The 25,722-nt window shown below is 43.4% G+C and overlaps 1 protein-coding gene across 1 annotated transcript in view; it reads right to left on the bottom strand.

The window, feature by feature from the left end:
• Nucleotides 1-25,722, bottom strand: part of samd11 (sterile alpha motif domain containing 11) — a 106,072-nt gene that overhangs the window by 63,138 nt on the left and 17,212 nt on the right. The window contains exon 4 of the mRNA XM_070444430.1: nt 13,747-13,856. Coding sequence (XP_070300531.1) covers nt 13,747-13,856 — 110 coding nt within the window. The remainder of the gene's footprint in view (nt 1-13,746; nt 13,857-25,722) is intronic.

The following is a 25,722-nucleotide window of genomic DNA, read 5'->3' as shown; positions in this document are numbered from 1 at the left end:
GCCGACTTCACAGAAGACAGTGTCTCTCCTGAGCCATTGCCTGAGGGTCAGAGATTTTAAGGCGGAAAGCTTTTAAAGCCACATTTCAATGCCTTCAGAAAGTATTCACACCCTTTGACTTTTTCCACATTTTGTTGTTACAGCCTGAATTTAAAATGAATTAAAATGAGGGTCAACAAGTATTCAACCCCTTTCTTATGGCAAGCCTAAATAAGTTCAGGAGTAAAAAAGTGCTTAATAACTTGCATGGACTATGTGTGTGCAATAAAAGTGTTTAATATGATTTTTGAATGACTACCTTATCTCTGTACCCCATACATACAATTATCTATAAGGTTCCTTAGTCAAGCAGTGAATTACAAACACAGATTCAACCACAAAGGTTTTCCAATGCCTGGCAAGAAGTGCACCTGTTAGTAGATGGGTAAAGAAAAGCAGGCATTGAATATCCCTTTGTGCATGGTGAAGTTATTAATTACACTTTGGATGGTGTATCAATACACCCAGTCACTACAAAGATACAGGCGCCCTTCCTAACTCAGTTGCCAGAGAGGAAGGAAACCACTCAGGGATTTCACCATGAGGCCAATAGTGACTTAAAACAGTTACAGAGTTTAATAGCTGTGATAGGATTGCATCCTACCTGGCAGGTCGCTCCTACCAGGATCTGTGTCTGCACCAAGTGCTCTCACTACTGGTGTCCCCCAGGGCTCGGTTCTAGGCCCTCCTCCTCTTTTRTCTTTACTCAAAGTCACTCGGCTCTGTCATATCCTCACATGGTCTCTCCGATCATTGTTATGCGGATAACACTCAACTACTCTTCTCCTTCCACATGTGGTGACACGCGTCTCTGTGTGCCTGGCAGACATCCCAGCTTGAATGTCGGCCCACCACTTCAAGCTCAACTTCGACAAAACTGAGCTGCTCTTCCTTCTAGGAAAGGCCTGCCCGCTACAAGACCTCTCCATTACAGTTGACAACTCCACGGTGTCCCCGTCCAAGAGTGCAAAGAACCTTGGCGTGACCCTGGACAACACCCTGTTGTTCTCTGCAAACATCAAAGCAGTGACTCCCTCCTGCAGGATTATGCTCTACAACATCTATAGAGTACGACCAGGAAGCAGCGCAGGTCCTAATCCAGGCACTTGTCATCTCTCATCTAGAATCCTGCAACTCTCTGTTGGCTGGGCTCCCCGCTTGTGCCATCAAAACCCTGCCACTTATCCAAAATGCCGCAGCCCACCTTGTGTTTAACCTTCCTAAGTTCTCCCATGTCACCCCGCTCCTCCACACACTCCCCTGGCTTCCAGTCAAAGCTTGCATCATCTTCAAGACCCTGATGCTTGCCTACGGAGCAGCAAGGGGAACTGCACCTCCTTACCTTGAGGCTATTCTCAAACCCTACATCCCAACCCGAGCACTACGTCTCTGGTCTCTTGGCCCTCCCATCTCCCACTCAGCCCAGTCAAAGCTGTTCTCTGTCCTGGCACCCCAATGGTGGAACAATCTTCCCCCTAAAGTCAGGACAGTCGAGTCCCTGCCCATCTTTCGAAAAAGTCTGAAAGTGTCTTAAATAACTCACGGCGCCTCCATAAAAATAATAAAATAAAAAAATCCACTTCTCTTTTCCCACTAGCACAGACTTTACTGCTAGATACTTTGTTGAGGGTAAATGTACTTGATACAATTGTGATATGTTGTTGTCTCACCTAGCTATCTTAAGATGAATGCACTAATTTTACATTTCTGTGGATTAGAGCATCTGCTAAACTACAATTATTTTTATTGTAAATGTGATAGGAGAAAACTGAGGATGGATCAACGATGTTGTAGTTACTCCACAATACTAATCTAAATGATAGTGAAAAGAAGGAAACCTGTACAGAATACGAATATTCCCAAAAATGCATCCTGCAAAAAGGCACTAAAGCAATACTGCAAAAAATGTGTCAAAGCAATTGACATTTTGTCCTAAATACAAAGCGTTATGTTTGGGGAAAATCCAATAGAACACATTACTGAGTATCACTCTCCATATTTTCAAGCACGTTGGTGGCTGCATCATGTTAAGTGTATGGTTGTAATCCCTAAGCACAGGCAAAATCTTAGAGGAAAACCTGGTTCAGTCTGCTTTCCACCAGACACTGGGAGAAGAATTCACCTTTCAGCAGGACAATAACCTAAAACAAAAGACCAAATCCACACTGGAGTTGCTTACCAAAAGACAGTGAATGTTCCTGTGTGGCCGAGTTACAGTTTTGACTGAAATCTACTTGAAAATCTAAGGCAAGATCAACAACCACTTTGACAGCTTGAAGAATTTTTAAAAGTATAATAGGCAAATGTTTTCCATTTATGAATGTGTTATTCAATGCGTTTCTATGGGCTATAGTAATAAAGGCCAAATTCAATATTGTATCAAAAAATAAAACAAAGGGATCCTAAAATTCAAATAAATAAATGATCCACGGTATGACCATATGTTAGTTTAGTAGAACCCACCCCCAACAGCTTAGACTTTTAGAGGTTTAAAATGTTGAGGCTTCCATTTAACACCAAACCGGCTTTAAACCAGTCTGAGCTCTGTTAGCTCAAATGCTATCTCCTTAACTCCCAACACCAATGCTTATAACCAAGTTTGCTACTTCGCTAATTCTCCTGCTTGTTTCCCCTCAGCCATCCATTCAAAACTCCAGGGAGCCTTGTCCTGTTCTGCCCTCTGGCCAACTGTATAGGAAACCCACTCCCTTCCAGGAGAATGAGGGATGAGAATGGTGTATTTGGAAAGAAAGGGAAACAGCCTTCAACAGAGGAAGAACCAGCCTAGGCATCTTCATAATCTACCACAGAAGCCGTCAAGCAACCACAGGGACATCCTCTGTCTCGCTCTCTCTCTTCTCCTCTCTTCCTTTCATCCTCATCCCTTCTTTCTTTCTCCTCTTTTTCTCTATATTTTCTTCCCGTGGAGGGCCCGCTGACAGCTCAGACAGCCAGACTCCTTAATTCCCCCTCTTATTCCGTTAATCTGTCATCTTTATCAGGCTGGGGGGGAAGTGGAGTGGGGCTGGGGAAGGGGCCTGGAGCCGTGGCCCCCGATCAATCTCCACATTACAGCTGACAGAATGGTGCTAATGACTTATTGATCCCCCTTCTGTGAGCTGGGCCTCCGCCGGCCCTGAAAGCCCCTCATTGATTGGCTACGGACCGACGGGGGGTAGGGGGAGGGAGGGAGGATCTTCCGTTCATACTGAGAGAGGGTTTCACCACCCGCCACTGCCGCGCCACACACACACATTAACACACACGCTGTTCCTCTCTCCCACAGCGCAACCTCAGGGGAGCAGAGATAGATGGGGGGGGGGGGGGGGCAAAGGAGAGATGGATAGAGATTAGGGAGTGAGATGATTGAAGAGGAAAAAATGTAGCTAGAATAACCCATGAATTTATAGGAGAGGGCTGGGTTCACCCACTGTATATCAGTGATCAGGGTGTGTGTGTGTGTCAAAGTTTTGATGCCCAGAAAAATGTATCACAGTGGTGCATGAGTTCCATGATAGCATGATGGCTAATATGCAAGATCACCAAGAGTCCTCTGAGTAGTTTCCAGTCACAGAGTGAAGCAAGGCTGTGTTCTAGCACCAACTGGGATCCACTTCAACTACCGCTTTGATGGGGGGCTGTTCAACCTGAGGAGGATGCATGCCAACACAAAGGTTGAGGCGGTGACTGTCTGCGACCCAGAGGTGGGTAGTAATGGGCTACAAGTAACGCGTTAGATGTACTTACACTAGTCCTTTTCTAGTTACTCTCTGTGGGCTGTACTTGTACTCTTACTCAATTAATTTCTGAAGGTCGTAGTTAACTTTTTACTCTGTTACATTTGACCAAATCACTTCAGGTACATCGCTTTATATTATTATATCTTCGCTGTCAGATTAAAACCTTGTCACTCCAAATGTTATTTGTATTTTTTTTTTTACATGAATCGGTACTATTGGTTCCCCTTTAAGTGTGTAAGAACGTTTCACGACCCCTTGACCAATGAAATGTATTCAAAATATCTTGTCATCAAAACTCTCAAGTCCAGTGGCTTTCAAAGTTGTCTGTCAAACTCTGCATCTCCACCACCTCTTGAAGTGAAGTGCACGTCTTCACTCCTAGGGACATTTTTGTTTGTGGGTTCTTAGCCAAACACGATCAGAGGTAAGTTGCACTATAATTACCTTCTAACTTTGTAATATTATATATTTCTAGAGTAAAATTAGTATTTCTCTGATATAATTCTGCTGTTGAAATTGTGTTTTGAGGGCGAGTGCAAATTAAATGGCAAGGTAGCTAGCTAACTAGCTGGCTAGTTTGCTTTGGCTAACCCAGAATCTGACAGAATGTTTGCTGTCTGGTTTTTAGTTCCCCATATGGCCTCTGCTTGTTGGCGAAGTTAACTAACCACCTTGTCATTTGCATAAAGAGTGAACAGATAAATCAGATGTGTGTGGCAATAGCTAACTAGCTAGCTATCATATTAGGTTGCCTCTAGTCAACGGGGGGGTGCACCTTTTGGTTTTTGCCCGACCACGACACAGCTGATTGAAATAATCAAAGCTTGATGATGAGTTGGTTATTTGAATCAGCTGCACTCCATTGCTCTCTCAATGTGTGTGTGTGTGTGTGTGTGTGTGGTGTGTGGTGTGTGTGTGTCTAAATTCCATTTTTAGCCCTATAAGCACATCTGTCATATAGTGAAACATCTCAGTAAGCTTTTTGTGCTTACTGCGATGTGCTTATATAGCTACTAGAAATAAATTAGTGGCACAACCGAGGGGGAGGAGAATGGGCCAGCCAAGAAAATAAAATAGCCTTCAAAGAGGAAAGGAGAGGTTCGGAAGAGGAGGATGGAGGGTATATCCTACCTTGACAGGAAAAAGATGATTGCGTTGTCTATGGCAATTGATATCTGCACTGTTTGATTATTTATTACTTACACGATTCTTACCTGAATACCTACCTTGATGTTTAATTCCATCCGGAAATGTGTCTGATTTGCAWACTAGTAACATGATTGTGTAACGATGTGTGCTGAGAGTCGGGAAGCAAGTTCAGGGAGTGAGTGTCTTAATAAATAAATGAAACCAACACGTAACACAAACAAAGCACAGACATGACCCAGGAACAGAAACAATAAAGCCTGGGGAAGGAACCAAAGGGAGAGACATAGATAGGGATGGTAATCAGGGAGGTGCGCGTAACGATGGTGACAGGTGTGCGCCATAACGAGCAGCCTGGTGACCTAGAGGCCGGAGGGATCACACGTGATAGTACCCCCTCCCCGGCGCACGGCTCCAGCTGTAGGACGCCCTCCAAAATTACGATCCTCGGAGATCAGGAGCGGACCGGTCACCTCTGCTAAGGCGCAGAAAACCTGTCAATCCAACTGAGACGCAGGAGCATGGTGACCTAGAGGGAGCACACGTGAGAGTATCCCATCCCTGGCGCGTTCGGCTCCAGCTGCAGGACGCCAACCAAAGGGACGATCCCGGGGATCAGGAGCAGACCTGTCTCCCCTGCTAATGCGTGGGAACCTTTCGCCGGCTGGGACGTGGGAACCTGACAGACCGGCTGAGGCAGGGGAGCCTGGCGATTCTGCGATGGCATGAAAGACAGACGAGCCGGCTGAGGCAGGGGAGCCTCTCGATCTGACTGAGGCATGAGAGCCTGTAGCGGCTCCAGGACCTGACGTCATTCCCACTGACACACAAAAAAAAGACTCCCTGATGCTTCGGTTAGTTGAGGCGTTATTCTGTAACGATGTGTGCTGAGAGTCGGGAAGCAAGTTCAGGGAGTGAGTGTCTTAATAAATAAATGAAACCAACACGTAACACAAACAAAGCACAGACATGACCCAGGAACAGAAACAATAAAGCCTGGGGAAGGAACCAAAGGGAGTGACAAATATAGGGAAGGTAATCAGGGAGGTGCGCGTAACGATGGTGACAGGTGTGCGCCATAACGAGCAGCCTGGTGACCTAGAGGCTGGAGAGGGAGCACACGTGACAGATTGATAGTGAAATGTCGATATTGATTGTTTGACTGTTGTAATACTTACCTGATCCTCCTTGATACATTCTGAGTAAAAAGTGAAACATCACACTTGGTGTTAATCTTTTTAGTAGGCTACGCATTCACCATGTACTTAAAATTATATTGTGAAATCCATTTTCATTAATGCTATTGAAATTGTGAAATTATTCCAATGTCTCAAGTACCGTTTACTTTTTTATGAAATTGAGTACAGTAGCTAGGTTTCCATCCAATTTGCGACAGATTTTCATGCAAATACTATAAAATTCGCATTACGAAAATATGTAAATTTTCCCTCCAGTGATGTGCTTCCACCAAACTGACTTGTTGCAGATACAAATCAGTGTGTGATGACGTAGAGCACACAAAATGTACTTTTTTAAATAGCAAATGTGCACATGCGCTCTGGCCACCAGCTCACAGATACAGTGCGGGTAGGCTAGTCTGCATGAGGAGATTATGGATAAGAGCAAAAATGTTTTTAATTGTCAAAACAGCTGTCAAGCATCGATCATCATGTCACCAGAACAAGAACCTCAACATTTATTGGAAAGGAGCATCAAGCTCATACTTCCACTTCCACCACCCTGAAGTTCATCATCATTTATTTCATATGTAGCCTAATTTTAACTGAATGGTTTCCCGAATCGTAGTGGGAGGACCACACACCATGTCATCGCGTGACTTCAAGTTTACTTCGATATGATGGTTATTAGATCAATATTTGCGCATAAAGGCATTTACACCGCCATTTCTCGCATAATTAATTGTACTGACACAAAAAGATCCCACCATGTTGAACGAACAAATGATCTGCCGGCATTTATGAAATTGTACCGAAACTTCCTGTTTCCATCACAGCTATCGTGATTTTTTATATACGGTGTGACTTTACTCATATAAAAACTGTGGATGGAAACGTGGTTAGTGATAAATATTAAATCAACTTTGAATACGAGCGTAATTGAAACTGTACAGTCTGTCAGTCTTCATTGGAGACTACCTGTGCTGGAGGACATCTGCAAGATGGTGCTGGCAGGCTTAAAAAATAAATACATGTCAAATCAATTGCACCAAGTTGTTGTTCTTTTTGTTTGCTGTCACAATTTACCATAAGGTGTAAAAAATCTCCTAACTAAATTTGGAACTAGCACTTAAGTCATTTTCTGACCGCATAATTGTTTACTTTTACTCGAGTAGTTTCATAAGAGGGCTACTTTTACTATAGTAAATTACAATCTAAGTAACAGTACTCTACCCACTTCTGCTGCGACCTCTTGTCTGCAGACCATTAGCTCCTGGCTCACAGGCTGATCTGCAGATCCTCATGGACAACTTTTCATCAGCCTTACAATCAGTACAAAGAAGACCGAAGTTATGCACCAAGCTGACCCTGGTAATCCTTTACGTTGACCCAACCAGCTCTGTGAAAGGTCAGAAACTGTCAGCTACGCAGCGGTATAAGGCACTGCTTCGCAGTGCTTGAGGCGTCAATACAGCCCCAGGTTCGATCCCAGGCTGTGTCCCAGCCGGGCCCTGACTGGGAGACCCATGAGGCGGCGCACAATTGGCCCAGCGTCGTCCGGGTTAGGGGAGGGTTTGGCCGGTCGGGATTTCCTTGTCCCATCGCACTCTAGCAACTCCTTGTGGCGGGCAGGACACCTGCAAGCTGACCCACGGTTTCCTCCGACACATTGGTGCGGCTGGCTTCCGGGTTAAGCGAGCAGTGTGTCAAGAAGCAGTGCGGCTTGGCAGGGTCATGTTTCAGAGGATGCATGGCTCTCGACCTTCGCCTCTCCCGAGTCCGTACGGGAGTTGCAGCGATGGGACAAGACTGTAACTACCAATTAGATATCACGAAATTGGGGAGAAAAGGGGGTAAAACTGTGGACAAATTCACCTACCTTGGTAGCACAATGTCCTGTGCTGTTCACATYGACAATGAAACAAACATTAGGATCCCCAAGGCTAGTGCAGCCTTTGGCCATCTGCGAGATTCGGTGTAGGAAAGAACAGGCATCAAARTGGCAACAAAACTGAGGGTTTTCCAGGCAGTTATATTACCAACCTTTATTTATGGCTGCGAAACCTGGAAAGTCTACAGTACAAATGCCATACCAGGACACTTAATCACTTTCACCTGAACTGTTTGAGGACGCTACTGAGGATCAAGTGGCAGGACAAAATCCCAGACACTGAAATCCTCAGCCATGCCGAAATGACGAGCATTCCCACACTGCTTATGAAAGCACAGCTCAGACGGGTGGGCCATGTGACCAGGGTGCCTGCTACCTGTCTCCCTAAGCAGATCTACTTCGGAGACATGAAGAATGGGAGGCCCAAAAAATGCTTTAAAGACACCCTGAAGACCTCCCTCAAGAGCTTTAACATCGATCTAAGCTAATGGAAAAGCCTTGCTCAGGATCGTCCTACCTAGCGGAATCTCATCCAGGATGGCGCTACCACCTCTGAAATCAGCAGGACCAAAAATGCCATGGTGAAGAGAGAACAGAGCAAGACCAGTAATAACAGAGCCGTCGGTCAGGAGACGCTACAGAAGTACCATGTCCAGTGTGCCAAAGAGTGTTCCGGGCTCAGATTGGTCAAATCAGCCATCTGCGCACTCACCGTACCCCAGACTCAACCCAATGAATCGTGTCATAGTCATCATCAACCTATGATGGACGATCAAGAAGGTGTGTGGGGGTTTAATAGGAGTATGATGGACCAAGATGGTACTAACACTCCTTTTGAGGCAAATAATACCCTGTTAAAAAGAAATTTGGCCTTTTAAACACACAAACACAAACCTCCCTGACCCCCCACCCCCCTCCCCGACACACACATCGTCATCTCCTCTATAACTACGTCTGGGAGTCTGAATGAAGAGAAAAAAAGTGATTAAAAAAAACACCTTATCCGCCCGTTAGAGTCTTTCTGGTCTGACCGCAGAGCCAAGGTTTACAGTTTCCACAGGCAGCCAGACGCTAAGCCCGGCGCCCCTGCTCTCTCCCATCCTCCTCCCTCCCTCCCTCCCTCCCTCCCACAGCCCCAGAGTAGCCAGAGGCCTGGGAGGCGGACGGTGGAGGGAGGAAGGGAGGAGAGGAAGGAGGAGGGGGGAGTCAACCCTCCTGTCTGTCCCTCAGATTTAATTAACGGCCCACTCCGGCGCGGAGACGGCCCAGCAGCCTGCTTCCCTTTCCTTTGACTCATGCACACAGACACGCGCACACACACACACACTCACACACTGCCGCCACACCCGCTGTCTGCCCTCCCCTGATACCGGCACCACACTCATTCATCGCTCTCTCTGTCTCTTTCTCCCTCTGTCTTTCTCCCTCTCCAAACTTTTCTTCCGCTACACAACCTATCCCGTTCTCTCTGCCTCTGTTTCTCTCTCCCTCTTTACTTKTCTCTGTCTCTCTGTCCCTCTTTACTTCTGCCTGTTTCTCTAACCACAGGCCTGTTATGGAAGTTAGACACAGAGTGGGGAGTGACCTGAATAAAATAACTGATGCTACAAAAGAACAGAGGGCAGTTAGTACTCAAGTATAGTATTACAGAGGTACAGCACTAGAGTAAGAAGTAATGTCTGTTTGGGGGTGCATCTCAAATGGCACCCTATTCCCTATATTGTGCACTACTTTTGAGACCCTGGTCATATAGGGAATAGGGTGCCATTCAGGACCCAGTCTGGGTCTCCTCTGATACTGTCGCAATCCCACCACAGCCAGAGTCACTATTGAAATAGTTGATATAGAAACAAAAGTTCACCCCATGACATGATAGCTACAGTGTATTCGATAAGTATTCAGACCCCTTTACTTTTTCCACATTTTGATACGTTACAGCCTTATTCTAAAATGGATMAAATTGTTTTTTRCCCTCATCAATCTARACACAATATCCCATAATAACAAAGAAAAACACTTTTTTGTATTGAGCAAATCTATGAAAAATAAATCAAATGAAATATCACATTCACATAAGTGCTCAGACCCTTTACTCAGTACTTTGTTGAAGCATATTTGGAAGCAATTACAGCCTTGAGTCTTTTGGGGTATAACACTACAAGCTTGGCACATCTGTATTTGGAGAGTTTCTCCCATTCTACTCTGCAGAGCCCCTCAAGCTCTGTCGGGTTGGATGGGGAGCGTTGCTGCACAGCTATTTTCAGGTCTCTCCACAGAYGTTAGATCGGGTTCAAGTCCCCGAGCTCTGGCTGGGCCACTCAAGGACATTTCGAGACTTGTCCCGGAGCAACTACTGCGTTGTCTTGGCAGTGTGCTTAGGGTCATTGTCCTGTTGGAAGGTTAACCTTCTCCCCAGTCAGAGGTCCTTAGTGCTCTGGAGCAGGTTTTCATCAAGGATCTCTCCGTACTTTGTTCCGTTCATCTTTCCCTCAATCCTGACTGGTCTCCCAGTCCCTGCCGCTGAAAACATCCCCACAGTATGATTCTGCCACCACCATGCTTCACCGTAGAGATGGTGCCATGTTTCCRCCAGATGTGACTCTTGGCATTCCGATCAAAGAGTTCAATCTTGGTTTCATCAGACCAGAGAATCTTGTTTCTCATGGTCTGAGAGTCCTTTAGGTGCCATTTGGCAAATTCCAAGTGGGCTGTCATGTGCCTTTTACTGAGGAGTGGCTTCCATCTGGCCACTCTACCATAAAGGCCTGATTGGTGGAGTGCTGCAGAGATGTTTGTCCTTCTGGAAGGTTCTCCCATCTCCACAGAGGAACTCTGGGGCTCTGTGAGAGTGACCATCAGGTTCTTGGTCACTACACAATCCTGTCTCGGAGCTCTACGGACAATTGTTTTGACCTCATGGCTTGGTTTTAGCTCTGACATGCACTGTCAACTGTGAGATCTTATATAGACAGGTGTGTGCCTTTCCAAATCATGTCCAATCAATTGAATTTACCACAGGTGGACTCCAATCAAGTTGTAGAAACATCTCAAGGATGATCAATGGAAACAGGATGCACCTGAGCTCAATTTTTATTTCAATTTTTTTTTAATTTTGAGACTTATAGCAAAGGGTCTGAGTACTTATGTAAATAAGTTATTTCTGTTTTTAATTTTTAATAGATTTGCAAAAATGTCTAAAACCAGTTTTCACTCTGTCATTATGGGGTATTGTGTGTAGACTGGTGAGGAAAACATTTCATGTAATAAATTTTTTGAAGAAGGCTGTAACATAACATAATGTGGAAAAAGTCAAAGGGTCTGTATACTTTCCGAATGCACTGTATAACATTTGAAACGGTTTATACCATCATGACAAGAATGGTCAAAAAACGATTCAAAAGTTTAAGTCAAGTATTAAAACTTTTCAAAACTCACTATATACATCTACACTCTCCAAAACTGATCTTACCAATAAGGTGTGTTCATTCTCTGTCCTATTACCTCCATGTGTCCCAGTGTTTGCGTTTGTGTGTGTGTTTATGTGTTTGTGTGTGTACTTGTTTGTGGAAGTGTGTGTCTGTGTGTTCGTGTGTGTGTGTGTGTATGAGCACATATCCCCATGTGTGTGTGTGTGTGTATGTGTGTATGAACATGCACTACTGTGTATGTGAGTGTGTCGCTCTCTAATTTCACCGGCAGACAGAATGTGAGCCAGTGGCTGATGGGATTGGACTTGTTTACAGACACGTAGCGAGCCGCTTAGCCACCCTGTTAAATCTCCCTGTAATGCTCAAACTGACAGATTTTAGGCCCAGGCCCCCTCCGGCGCAGGCCACACCGCGCTCAAATCTCCCTCCCTCCCCCCTCATATCCCCACTACCCATCCCTTTGTGTCTTTCTCCATTAAGATTACCATTCACGAGCTGATTTCCCCATTAAGCTTAGCAGCCGATTAGACAGGTCTTTTTGGGAAATCCGTCCCAAACTGGGGTCTAAAAACACTGTGCGTCTGAGACTATAACACCCCCGTGTCCCACGCAAATGAGGAAGGATAGGCAGACACCCCTCCATGCCCTCGTCCCTCCACACCTCCACCCCTCATCCCTTTCTATTAGCAAACTGTATGGGCAATTAAGCTACTAGAGGGATGAGCTCAGAGAGACAGTGTAGAGGACGAGGTGTTGGATTTGTAGGATGATTATGCTACATGTATGACCCTCTGACTAATGGGATGAAGAGGAACAGACCGTCCACAGGGGATAAGGATCTGCTCTCTGAATACTATACTACTTGACCATGGTAAGGGTACTTCTTTATGGGTTAAATCTGTGGTTGGTCAACTTTGTTGGTAACTCTTGATAAGTTTGTATTGGCTATTTTAAAGGAAACCAAAACATGGGTTACAGTTTCTCCTGGCCCATAGACTACTTTCAGAGTGAGGAAGTTGTAGAATCCTCAAGTTGTAGAATCCTGAACTTCCCTTTTAAGATTAACTTTATAAAGGACATTTGACACTAAGGTAAAGGGGATACCTAGTCAGTTGCACAACTGAATGCATTTAACCAAAATGTGTCTTCCACATTTAACCCAACCCCTCTGAATCAGAGAGGTGCGGGGGGCTGCCTTAGTCGACGTCCAAGGCACCCAGGGAGCAGTTGTTGTTGGAGGTTAACTGCCTTGCTCAAGAGCAGAACAGCAGATGTTTCACCTTGCCGGCTCAGAGATTCAACCCAGCAGCGTCTCGGTTACTGGCCCAACGCTCTTAACCACTAAGTTACCTGCCACCCTTTACAAATGTAACAAAGTTTTACCACTTCCTTTTTATTCTGTGACTCACCTCCAGCCTTTTGATTTTTCTTGTGACAAACTGTATAAACGGAAACTCAGCTGGTCTAAGCCTATTTTTAACCCACAAACCAGCAGGTCCCCACCTAACCAACATTTGGGACATAGTTTGGGTTAAAAAATATATATAATTGTCAGTTTAAAAGTACAGTATGTCGTTGCAGTAAAACAAGGCCCTTCCAGACACCTCTGACTACTAAAACAGTTGGGGACTTCCGACATGGCTAATCCCTATTATTGGTAGTGTATGTCTACTGAATAGAAAACACACACACACACACACCCTAAACACACATATGCACAAAGCATGATATGTAAGGACAAAAAACAGAAAAGACACAATACAACACACAACAGCTAGAGTATCTAAATACCAATTAACTCTATCGTGTCTAACTTTTGCCATGTTACCCAGAAATATTACACACGTATCTACCTGYAAGCATACATATCCAACATTCAGTCTAACTCCGGACTTAAACAGTCTGATTCAGAACAACTAAAACTAATGAAACAGTGTCTGGTGTTAGGGGTGTTTAACCGTGGYGCTGTAAGCTGTTAGAAGGCTCTTAGCTTAACACACACCATGGTTCCTTTATGCCCATGAAACTGGATTAATGGCAAACAAAGCTATTTATTTAGTGGTCATTTAAAACAGGGGGTTAAGGAAAAACCTGGAGTGCAATAGAAAAGGCAAAAAAATTACATTTAGTAATTGACTTGAGAGCCACCTTCAGGAATCAGTAATAAGCTTACAGTAAGTTCCCCAATCAAACAAATTACAGAAAATTAAGGGACTAATGCATAATAGTGATTAATTACTCATGCTAATAGAAGAATACGTAACCTCATTACAAATATAAGGAATACGGAGAGAGAAAAATAGACAAACACACATTTATCCTACCTGTGTGTCCTGTGTTGGTGCTGAGGTCGGTGGCGGGCTGGCTCTCGGGCATGCCGTGCTGTCTGGTGTGGTGGAGGTTGGAGATGATCGTAGAGAGGTCACTGTCACGACTGAAACACAGAGTCAGGGGGTTAGCAACACACATTGCTTTACATGACACATTAAAACACAACAAGGCACACACACATAGTAACACAACATAGCAAAAAGCACACAAAACCCCCCCCACAAAACTCCAACAGGGAAAGACACAATGTACCATAACATGGCACAACACAACAGCACATAGCTACAGCTACAGTTAATTAAATATGTCACATAACAACTCAAAACAGCTCCATTCTACCTTGTCACTCACAACAAACTTCATCCTCTGAAGAAAATTCTACTACAGAATTATAACAAAACGTTATGCAGGAAATGGAGAGTCTGATGTGTAGCATACGAAAGATCACACAAACGCAAGCGTATATCCACACACACAAATCCACCCATGCACCACATACAGCTGTGTGCGCACACATATACACGCTCGCGCTCGCGCACACACACACCACACACACACACACACACACACACACACACACACACACACACACACACACACACACACACACACACACACACACACACACACACATGTAAGCACACACACCTATACTGACCAAGAACCTCTCATCTACCAACTGTATTTCTGTATACTGAAGCAATTGGAACAAACAGACTTCATGAGTGGCAAATCAACCTGTTCTTCCCTTGGCTTTGAGGTACAGTGCATTCAGAAAGTATTCAGACCCCTTGACTTTTTCCACATTTTGTTACATTACAGCTTAATTCTAAAATAGATTTTTTTWAACTGGGAGACCAGTCAGGATCGAGGGAAAGATGAACGGAGCAAAGCACAGAGATCCTTGATGAAAACCTGCTCCAGAGCGCTCAGGACCTCAGACTGGGGCGAAGGTTCACCTTCCAATAGGACAACAACCCTAAGCACACAGTCAAGACAACYCAGTAGTGGCTTCGGGACAAGTCTCTGAATGTCTTTGAATGGCCCAGCCAGAGCCCGGACTTGAACCCGATCGAACATCTAAAAGGTCTGAGTAAAGGGTCTGAATACATATGTAAATGTGATATTTTAGTTTAAATGTTTTTAGATTTTTTGCAACATTTCTAAAAAACATGTTTTTGCTTTGTCATTATGGTGTATTGTGTGGAGATTGATGAGGGAAAAAAATATTTAATACATTTTAGAATAAGGCTGTAACGTAACATAATGTGGATAAAGTCAAGGGGTCTGAATACTTTCCGAATGCACTGTATGTATGACACCCCAATGACAGACTCCTAAGCACCAAGCACTTTTTGGTCTCATCCCTACTCATCTTGAACCTTACAGTAAGATACTTTATTCAACACATTCAGAACTCAACTAAGTCGCTTAAGAGCTTAAAATGAGATTATTGTTCCCCCAACATTCAGATGGGAGAAGAGACCAGTTTGTAGTCTCTGTCTAGATACACTACAGTGATTTTATTTATGTATTTATGTACAATGTCCCCATTGTTTAAAACATTCAAGTAAACTGCAGTAGTCCAACTGGAATACTGAGCCTCAGTCAGTCTGATTCGCTAAAGGCCAGACAGTTCAAATAGTATTTTGTTTACTTCAAATACTTTAGCTGCATTCGACTGAGCTTGCCTGGTGCAATGGAACCAATAACATAGTCCCAAAAGTGCAAAACCTGCCCATCGGGCACTCCAGAACTCAGTGAAAATTGACCTTATTAGGTTACAGGGACGATGCACATTTAGCAACATTTCTGTAAATGTGCCAGTTTGCTAATTTTGAACTGAATTTTGCTGAAAGTATTTGAAAGGAAACTAAACGTCCTCTCTCTCCCACAGTGACACCACTGCCCTAGCCTCTTGTCGAGACCAAACCAGAGGAGGGTTTTAGTGGTTAGGGCTGCCAAATTCCCCACCAGCTCCCTCTAACCCAGCAGCAGCAGCCATGGACATAAGTGTGTCATGGAGGTACTTCCACTCAATCTGATTAGCGCTCTGATCGCATTAAACAGCATAATGATGGAAAATAGGCGCTTAGCATTTGAGGGAATATCTCAGACAAATTTCTCTGTCGCTTTATGGCGATGCGCAAACATTTTGGTTCACTAAATGTTGATTTGGTTGTTCAAGAGTGACGTCCTCAAGTGTCTACTTTATTGTAGAAAATACAAAACACAGATAAATCAGATACAGATACATCTCATTAAATTAAATCGTTTCCCCCTGTTTCCTTACATTTGGAGCATCAAGTCCAACTGAATATGTCCAAATCAAGTTCAGTGAAGATTCTAGTTACAGCATAACTTTGTCTAAAATGAAAACAGGAGCCATGGAACATTATTGCTAACCAGGAAGAGACAGCGGAGGGTGTCATGGTAACGAGGCAGAGTGGCTGGGGATGGTTCTGATTGGTCAGCACTCCGAGGAGGCCACATGGTTTGCGGCTGCTGGATTCTGCCTTTTTTACAGCACAATGATTATAGGCTCTGGCTCGGTAATGCCAGCCTGTCGTGCTCCGAGCTGTTATCCAAATTGTACAGAACAGATGCGGGGGAATTTATTTTGTCTGATTCTGACCACGTTGGGTTACCAGTCGCTTCTCAGTTAACGGGAGTCAGTGAGTCAAACTCAAAACAAAACCAAACGCAGATATAACATCCTGTCTGGTTGCTAAGCAAGCAAGGATGCTTTTGTTGTGCCGGGACGTCACACTTTCGGTGACACTAGTCCGACTAAGCCCTAGACCTAAATCAAAATACTTACAAGTTGTAAAGAATATAACATTTAATTTTTTGATGTTTTTATTCCACTGAATTCGGAGGTCTACTTTCATAAGGTTCATAGTCAGACTGCTGGCCAACTCAGATTAGCCATGCAACTCAGGTCCGCACTCATCCAAAATTGAGATCCCGTAACCGCTAGCAACTAAAGCCTCACCTGCTCCCAATCACACAAAGTGATCGTGATAATGTCACACTGAACTTCTCACTGAGGCTACGATGTTATTATCCCGTGGCTAAATAGCGGCACTAAACTGTGACAAGCAAGGACATCGTTAGCGCTGGTAATTAGCACACTTTTCCTGCTCTGTCCATTGTGGATGGCTAAAGAGGGACAGCCCCTCCCTCCACCCACATGAGTGGCCAGGTCAAGGTCATAATCTGTGCCTAGAGCTATAGTGGATGAACATGGGGAGATGTGGCTGTGAGGGGGCTGGGCGGAGGGGGGGGGGTTAGACCTAGCCTCCTGACTCAGCTCTCCCTCATGAATTTGGGGGGGGGGGGGGGGGCGGTGCAGCTAAGAAGGACATGAGCTGCGTATTATCACCCAGGCCGCACACTGGAGACAATCATCTCATCCTCGGCTCATCCTTAAACTGCTCAATACCCCCCTAATCATCTTCAGTTGGTCCAGCCCACAGGACAGACAGACTGACAGACCGACAGACAGACAGACACCATGACCCAGATGCTACTACTGTAATAGCCAGGCCCTAATGCAAGGTAACTTTGACATGGATTACTATGGAAACTACATGTATTCATAAGCAGCATAGAAAGGAGGTTATGTTCATTGATACTGTTTGAGAATCAGAGAGAATCAGAAACTGGATCCATTTAATCCAATGAGCTTCGAAATGTACTCATCAAAAGATGAATACTTTTAGAGAACCTTTAGAGAACATTGTTGTGAGTTTAGCCAGTAGCTAGGTTTCCATCAGATTTTCATTCGGATATTCTAAAATCTTCATAAAAACAATACGCGCATTTTCCTACCAGAGATGTGTTTCCATCAAATTAACTTATTGCGGATAAAAGGATGTGCATGATGATGTATTGCACATAAAAATACATTTTGCGGTTAAATTCCCATTTACTGAATAAAAAAGTTTTCATTGCATTTTCATATTTTTTTTTGCTTCATATAGCGAGTGTGCCCACTCTGGTATTGGCATGTGTGCTCTAGCCAACAGCACTATCTGCGCTCAGTTGGCTAGAGCACACCAAAAGCCTACATGATGAGATTATTATTATGGACAAAAGGGTAAGACTATTTTTATTTGTCAACTGCCAGCCGAGCATCAATTATGTCACCAGAATAAGACACCCAATATTTATTGGAAAGGAGCATCAACCTCATCACCTTACACTTTTACCACCCTGTGAAGTTCATCATTTATTTAATCTGTTGCCTTATATCAATATTTGCGCATAAAAAATGTCCACACACATTTTCTCGCACAAATCATTATACCAAACACAAAAAGATCCCACCTTGTCTAGCATATTTAGTTTTGTCAACATTTGGAAAGTTTACTTAAAAATGTTCTGTTTCCATCAGGCCTGTCATGACATTTTTTATCCGATGTAATTCAATTGCATAAAAAGGTTGGATGGAAACCTAGTACGTATAATGCTCTATAACATCCTTTATAATAACTTATAATGTGTTATAACACTGACCATAAGCATTAATAATAACTCATAAGCTGTTATAAAACTCATGAACTACAGCAGGACCCAAACAGAAAATAGCTCCCATAGAAAAGGCTCAATGGGAAAGTTACTGGAACTTCCTCCAAAGGGAGATGGCAGCTGCTGCTCTGACATTACTACAGGAGACACTACTCACACTCTCCTAATGCCATGAAAAGCATCTTCTCCTGGCATGGGACCAGAATAGCGGAGGGTGACCACCACGGTGCCACGCTGTGACATTGTCAAAGAGGAGCCGAGGTGACAAAGCTGGAGGGCATAGTGTGAGCTGGCACTGGCTGGCACGGGTTGGCAGTCTGGGCACCCCGATGCCATGTCTGACACCCCGACTGAGACCGCATTGACAGACAGGGGTATTGGGGGGGTGGGAGTGGAAGGGGAATGCGCGCAGCTGCCATGGTGGGGCAGAGGAGTTGTCACGCAGGTGTAGAGCGAGGCAGCTTGCATTCAAAATAGCACCCTATTCCCTATATACTGTAGTGCACTACTAGAGCACTTAAGTCAAATGTAGTGCACTCTATAGGGAATAGGGTGACATTTGGGACACACACGGAGAGAAGACAGCCTGCTTGGAACAGCTGGTGCCTGCAGGTATGCTGCTACTGCAGCGCCCTCCCTCCTCCTCTAACCTCAAGACAACAAACAGACCACACAGCCAGCTCCAACCTGCAACTGCAGGTGATCCACAGCCTTTACTCAAGCCAGCCCTGACTCACTTTTAAATATTACCATGTGATATAGGCTCATGCCAATACAAAGGGAGAGTTCAAAAGGAGACCGCTTTAATAACCATTGCTGAATTATCCTCATTCTCCGAATGTAAATAAGATATTTTCTTGAGAGAAAAAAACTAACAATTGTGAAAGAAATTTAGGCTTAATGCAAAAACATGGATTTCGACAAATTGTATGTTTTGTTTTCAGACAAAGACTTGTGTTCGTATACCGCTCACATTTGGATGGAAAGACAGCCTGCAACTGTGGCAGAGCAAGAAGAGGGAGTCATAAATAAATCCAGAAATAGATACATAAATAAATAACAACAGGCCAGGATATCTCTTGGGCTTTCCCTGTTGTTCCTTACAGAAGCTGATGTGGGGTCGATAAGGCTGCAGAGAGAAAGGAAAGTACAATGAAATAAAAGAGTCTGCCATGTGGAGGCTTGGTATGGTTTTCTACTTAGGCTAAACTGAGCCAGAAAATGGTGTCTGAATCTAATCTCAATGTTTATTGAAGTAGATGTATGTTGAATCATTGATCAAAACAAATATTCTCCCCAAGGTCCTATGTGATATCAGATGTTGTTTCGATTATGATCTATTATCTAATATGATCTATTATCTAATATCTATTATCTAATATTAACTATAGACTGAGTTGTCGCTTTGTGCAGAGGCGATATTACTTTTTACAAAGTAAATGTATGAGTCCAATGACCATGATCATTTGGGATTCAATTAAACAATTCTTCAAAACAGGGACATAGATTCAAAACAGAACAAGATTCTTTAGGACATAAACCCTAGAAAAGGCATGAGGGTAGGTTTCCTATAGTGCATAATCATACAGCTTTTTTGAACAGCCCCCTGTTTAAGGTACTACCCTCCATATGTTTAAATGGAGAGACCGTGAGTCCTGAGTATCTTCTGCTTGCCCCCCCCCCCCCCCCCCCCAAGCACACACACAGCAAGCGCAGTAAGAAGAGAAATAGTCAACTTCCATGTGTGGAAAACTCTGTTCTTGCTACAAACACCTCCTAATCTGTCATTGGATTGTTGGAACCCTGTTGCCATGGAGAAGCGGTGTGAAAGGAGCGAATAAGTCTTCAGCCTTTCTTCAGAAAGCTTGAAAAAACTTTATGTTCACTAATTAGTGCTTTCGGTGAAAGCCCTTTTCAGGAATCCTTCTGTCGCCATAATGTCCCCTTGCTGGCTTTAACAGACACAATTCACCAAGAACACCATAAGTTCGAAACTTCAAAGGAGTAAGAGAAAGGTTAACCCTAAGCATTTGTTAGCTGTACGTATGTCATACGCGATACATGAACAATACAGTACTGTTACAATATTCATAGCTTTTGTTTTAGGAGCAAATAGCTGTCTATGAGGAGAGGAGCAGACACAGGCCAACCTCTTATTCATGGACTAAAGAATTTAACTTAAGAAAACTGTCTGGACAAATCTAAGACAATGCTATAACTGAGTATAGATGTCTACCCATTCCTCCACTACACAACTGTAAACACACATCTTTCAGTCTTACCTACTGGTTTTAAGGAACGTTACCTCCAACAAACTTTATCTTTGCGGAGCTGAGGTTTATCCCTCAGCGAGCATTATTGTTGCATCTACATAAATAAATTCACAACAATTACATTTTCTCTTTCTACAATACTAAAAAATGACATAAGACAAAATTCTAATTTACGCAGTGAATAAATTCCACTTCAGTACATACCAGCCTTGTCAGGTATCGTTATGCTAGCAGAGGTTGTGCAAGTTGGCCCTCCCCCTGGGTTCAACCTCTAGCACCTTGCACATGAAAAGTTAGCTCTGCTATCCAGAGAGGGCCTGGACACCTTGCAGGAACTAGTTCCACCTACACAGTGTCACAGCGCAATGTTGTGGTGGCTATGTTAGCATCCGGCAGTTCGCGGAAGGCTATGCCTGGTGGAAATGGGTATGGCAGCTTTGTACAGTTACCTCTCTCTCTTTGTCCCCCTGCGGAAGGGCCTGCCACCACCACCCTCATGACAGCCTCCCTCCTCCCATTTCCTCCCATGTAATCTACTTAGACATGTATACTACACAAATAATACTGCTCTTTTCCCTTCAATAAGAAATGGGGAAACATTTTGCTTTTGAAATAGGAATAATTGTATCGTTGTATATATGAAATAGAAAAACATTACATAAACGCACAACTTAGTGAGATTTCCAGGGCTATAGACGTATGTGTTGTGTGGCTTTTTTCTCCAGAGGGTGCCACCTAAAAGCCCAACGTCAGCAGGTGGAATTTATTTAACCCTCTCCCTCAGCATTTTCAAAAAGTCAAAACCTTGTTATCTTCACGACGTCCAACTCAAACAATACTCAGGTAGGCTTTGTTTTCCCTTGAGTATAAGACACCTAAGCTACCACCGTCAAATATTTAGTGACGAATTTGATTACCGATTGCATCAATACACTTGCAAGCCACTCCATGCAACAACAAAAAAACGATTGAATATCTAACTAATCATTAAACACCTTTGTCTCGCTGTATTGGAAGCTTCTGTTTCTATGGTATTTGTTTTCTGATCAGGATCTAGTCTCCTCCCTATTCACTGGTTGTGTCTTTGCAGTTTGAGTTAAGGGAGAGAGGGAATACCCCACACATCGAAGACATTTAACTTTTGTTCCAGATGCGCCGGGTTGGACCATTAATCATTGAGTGGGTTCCCCCGGTTCTCTGTCCTGGTTCAATCAAGCCTCAGGGGGTTTGCCGGGTTCTAAAGTGTCTCGGGCACTCTTTGCTTACTCAGCAGGAACGATGCGCAGTTCTCCGCACTGTTCTGGTGGGCCTACTGAACTAATCACCTGTAAAGCCGATGGCCATTAACATTAATCCGGTTAAAAGATATAGAGCTCTCTAATGAACTTGACAAGTCCTCTTCAAGGATGACAACACCTCCGAAGACCTTTCTGACAACTAGGAAATCCTGTTACTACGTAGCCACAGTACCTTAGCCTGATCCAAGAGCCTATTCCTCTGTGTTATAGCACGTCCACGTGGTAACATCCAAACCATTTAAAACGTGCAAGGTCAATATCTGATTGTTTGAAATATATTTGTAATTCTGAAAGGAAAATATGAATGAACGTTAAATGGTCTATAGATCAAAGGTATTTCACTTTAATATTCTTTTAACCTTGATGATGCAACTTGGCAAGGGAGTTGAGGTCACAAAAACAGTAAACCCCTGATGAAACCCTAAATTGATGTACAAGTAGACCATACCACAATGTTTTTCAATTTAATCAGGTATTTTTCTGCATCAAGATGAGAATAACATAGTATAATTATCACAACTGAATATATTGCAGGATGTACCCAAGTGCGATGTGACACAATGTTAGCGAGAATCTTGATGATGTGTGAGGTAGAGAATAGATGAGGTAGAGAATAGACACACTCACACGTATGGACAGCATCCTGTATTTTTCACCATCCATTGACCAAATCCAATTTGTTAAGACCCCTCTACGACTCACTTACTGGGTCTGTGGTCAATATAAATCAGATTTCCTTGATTGGACATCCCATTATCCCTTTTGCTCAGACCCATTGCATTTGGAGTAAAGTAGGGCCGAGACGGATGCCCGGGACAGATCGGAGCTGTGGCTCCAGCGAGTCCGCCGCCTTTTAAAGGGTAAAAGCCTGACATATTAGTCATAAGTGTTCTTTAAATTCATTATCATCTTAACACGCGAGCGGCGCATGTGTCAGGGGGGGAAATAAGCCTCTTTAATGAGGTTAGTGGATCCATTTAAAGCTTTACAGTTGCTGTGCTGTCCTCCATGTCACAAACAGTCTCGAGAAGGCAGCAACAGCAACATCCTCTCCTTCAATGAGATTGCACAAGTCGCTTCTCATGCAGTGAGCGTTAAAATTAGTTTCACTCAGGAAGTAAACGAGCAGATACTATTAACATTTCTGACAAGCTTGGCCGACAACAAAACGATACAAATCTCTTTTTGTTCCTCATATTTGCATGCACAAACATTTTACGTGGATAAAAGTTAAAAACAGGATCTGGGGAGATTTTTATTCCCAATTATTTTGATTCTATTTGACTAGCATAGCACACACAAACGTGGAGTATGTCACCTCACCTGTGCTGGTGAGATATGTGAGCCTTTTCAGGAAAATAGGCATATGTTGCACGTCACTACTTCACAGGAAAGGCATTTGAACGTAATTCTTTTTTTTCTTCAAAATGCGTTTTTTAGGACCTTAATACCAACTTGTATGCCATCTGTAAACACAAATTAAATTGTTAAATTAAGAGCGTAGTTGGTTTAGCCACAGAAAAAGACAGGAAGCTTCCCGCTAGCCATTATTAGCTGAGATAATAGTTGGGCTGGACATGCCAAGAGATGAGTTCGGATTGGCATGCCATGTAGCGTGCTTCTGTCTATAACATGAGCTGCTCAGTATGTGTAGGGAATCCTTTCTACCTCTGCTTTTTTGAAAGATATCATGAAAAACTGCAAAAGTGTTGCTACTGTTCGTCACTTTCTGGAGGATGATCGTGCCATGCTGATTCTCTCTCACTCTGAAAATGAATTAGACGATGAGGAAATCCCTGATTTAGGTACAAATATTTTAATTGAACCATAAATTGTAGTCTTCTGAAATGGCGATCAACAGTGTTGTTATCACGGAAAAAGCTGAGCGAGATTTGAAATCAGTGGAATTCCCGGTGGAAGCAGAGTATGATAGCTAAGGAGATGGAGAAAATTCTGGCATTTGATTGCAAATATGCAGAGGGAGTCGAAAAGAGAACACAGAAGGTTGTTGTATAAAACACTTGTCTCCAGACTACATCTTCAAACTAAGGGCAACCATGGCATTCGTGACAGAGAGGGAGAAGCGTCCATCCATGTATACGGGTAATTTTGTCAGAAAGTTATTTTCATTGCAAATGAAAGCATACTATTAGCTAGCTAGCTAACATTAGTTTGCTGGCTCGCTAGCTAACATGCATGGTGGCTAGCTATGATAATCAGTTTGTATTGTTAGTAGTATGGGTTGGGATTATTGCCGCATTCAAAACATCTGAACTTAGAACTGGGAACTCAGAAATCTCCGACTTCAGTGCGTTCAAAAAAACGAGCTCCGACTGGGAAAAATAGTTTTGAACGGTCCTCCAACTCGGAATTCCAACTCGGGAACTCAGACCTCTTTCTAGAGCCCCGACATTACGACCTGAAGATCACTGACGTCATGATTTGACCTCGTATTTTCCAAGATCCCAGTTGTCCTAAAAGCACCATTAGGTTCATTGTTTAGCTAGCTACATGTCGAAAAAACCAGATGATTACCTGACCCATCATGTTAGCCGGATGTGTCTGTGGGTGATTACAATCTATTGTATTTCATGAACATGTGTACATGTCTAGACAATAGTGACCCATCCACTTAGCTAGATGTGGCTGGGCCTACTACTTTCACCCCTTTAGTCTTGAAATATTTGGTTGTTTACTACACTACCTTACTCTGTTTAGCACATGGCCTCACATGTGAATCCTTAAAGAGATGGGTGGGGCTCAGGCTTTAGAGGGTGTGAATGAATCTGAATGGGTGTAGACAAAGAAGAGCTCTCCCAGTTGGTGTACTAAAACATTTAAGGGCCATTTTCACAAAAGTGGGGTTACAAGTTTATCAACTTTCAAAGCAGAATTACTTTCCCCTTGTTCCTGAACTGCAGTGTATGACATACACTTTTCTAGCTCTGAGTCTACTTTTATCCAATGTAAAAAAATAAAAATAAAAGATTTTTAAATGTTGCTACATAAGACCGGATCGAGCCGGTCGGTCACATATACCGTGTCTCTTTCTTTCTCTCTCTCCTCCTTAGGAACTCTTGGAGCATAGCCTTTCAGGCTATGACTTCTCTCTCCTCTCTGATCAGGCCTAGAATAATGCCTTGTAATGCTTTGTAATTTAAGCTTTTGTATTGTACAGGGAGGCAGGTAGCCTAGCGGTTAAGAGTGTTGGGCCAGTAACCGAAAGGTTGCTGGTTTGAATCCCCAAGCCGACTAGGTGAAACATCTATCGATGTGCCCTTGGGCACTTCACCCTATTTGCTCTGCATAAGAGCATCTGCTAAATGACTGGAATGTATGTGAATCCCTTCATTTTACAATGTTAATTAATTATTTGCTATTGATATAGACAATTCTTAGTTCTTGTTTGTCCTTTCTATTACTGTAGCTCAGCTATAGTCTCTTGCATATTGCTAAATAATTTTTATGGAGTCAGATAATGAATTGAATGGACTTCGTTAATTGCATAGTCTTATTATGAGTTGCAGGTGAGGTGTATATAATATATAATATAATATTACCCCACTACACGCTCATTTGGTTCATCTTAATGGGGTGACTTCCCCACGAACCTGACTGTGTGAGTGTGTGTGTGTGTTTGTGTTTGTATTTTTTCGGGTGAGCGAGTGGGTGTGCATGTGTGTGCATTTGAGTGAGTGGCCTACAGTGTGCGATGACAACCCAAATCTACTTTAGCCGCCAAACACCATCCGCCATTACCCAATATTAGGCTCATAACTACTACCTCACCCACATCTAAGGAACAATTCAGCTTAGAAAAGTATATTGTTGGTCTTTGATCCACATTCACAAGAACGTGCTTCAA

Source organism: Salvelinus sp. IW2-2015, linkage group LG7 (assembly GCF_002910315.2).
Source record: "Salvelinus sp. IW2-2015 linkage group LG7, ASM291031v2, whole genome shotgun sequence".
Lineage (NCBI taxonomy): Eukaryota > Metazoa > Chordata > Actinopteri > Salmoniformes > Salmonidae > Salvelinus > Salvelinus sp. IW2-2015.
The sequence above is the reverse complement of the archived record's forward strand: the minus strand, read 5'-3'. Positions and strand labels throughout refer to the sequence as shown.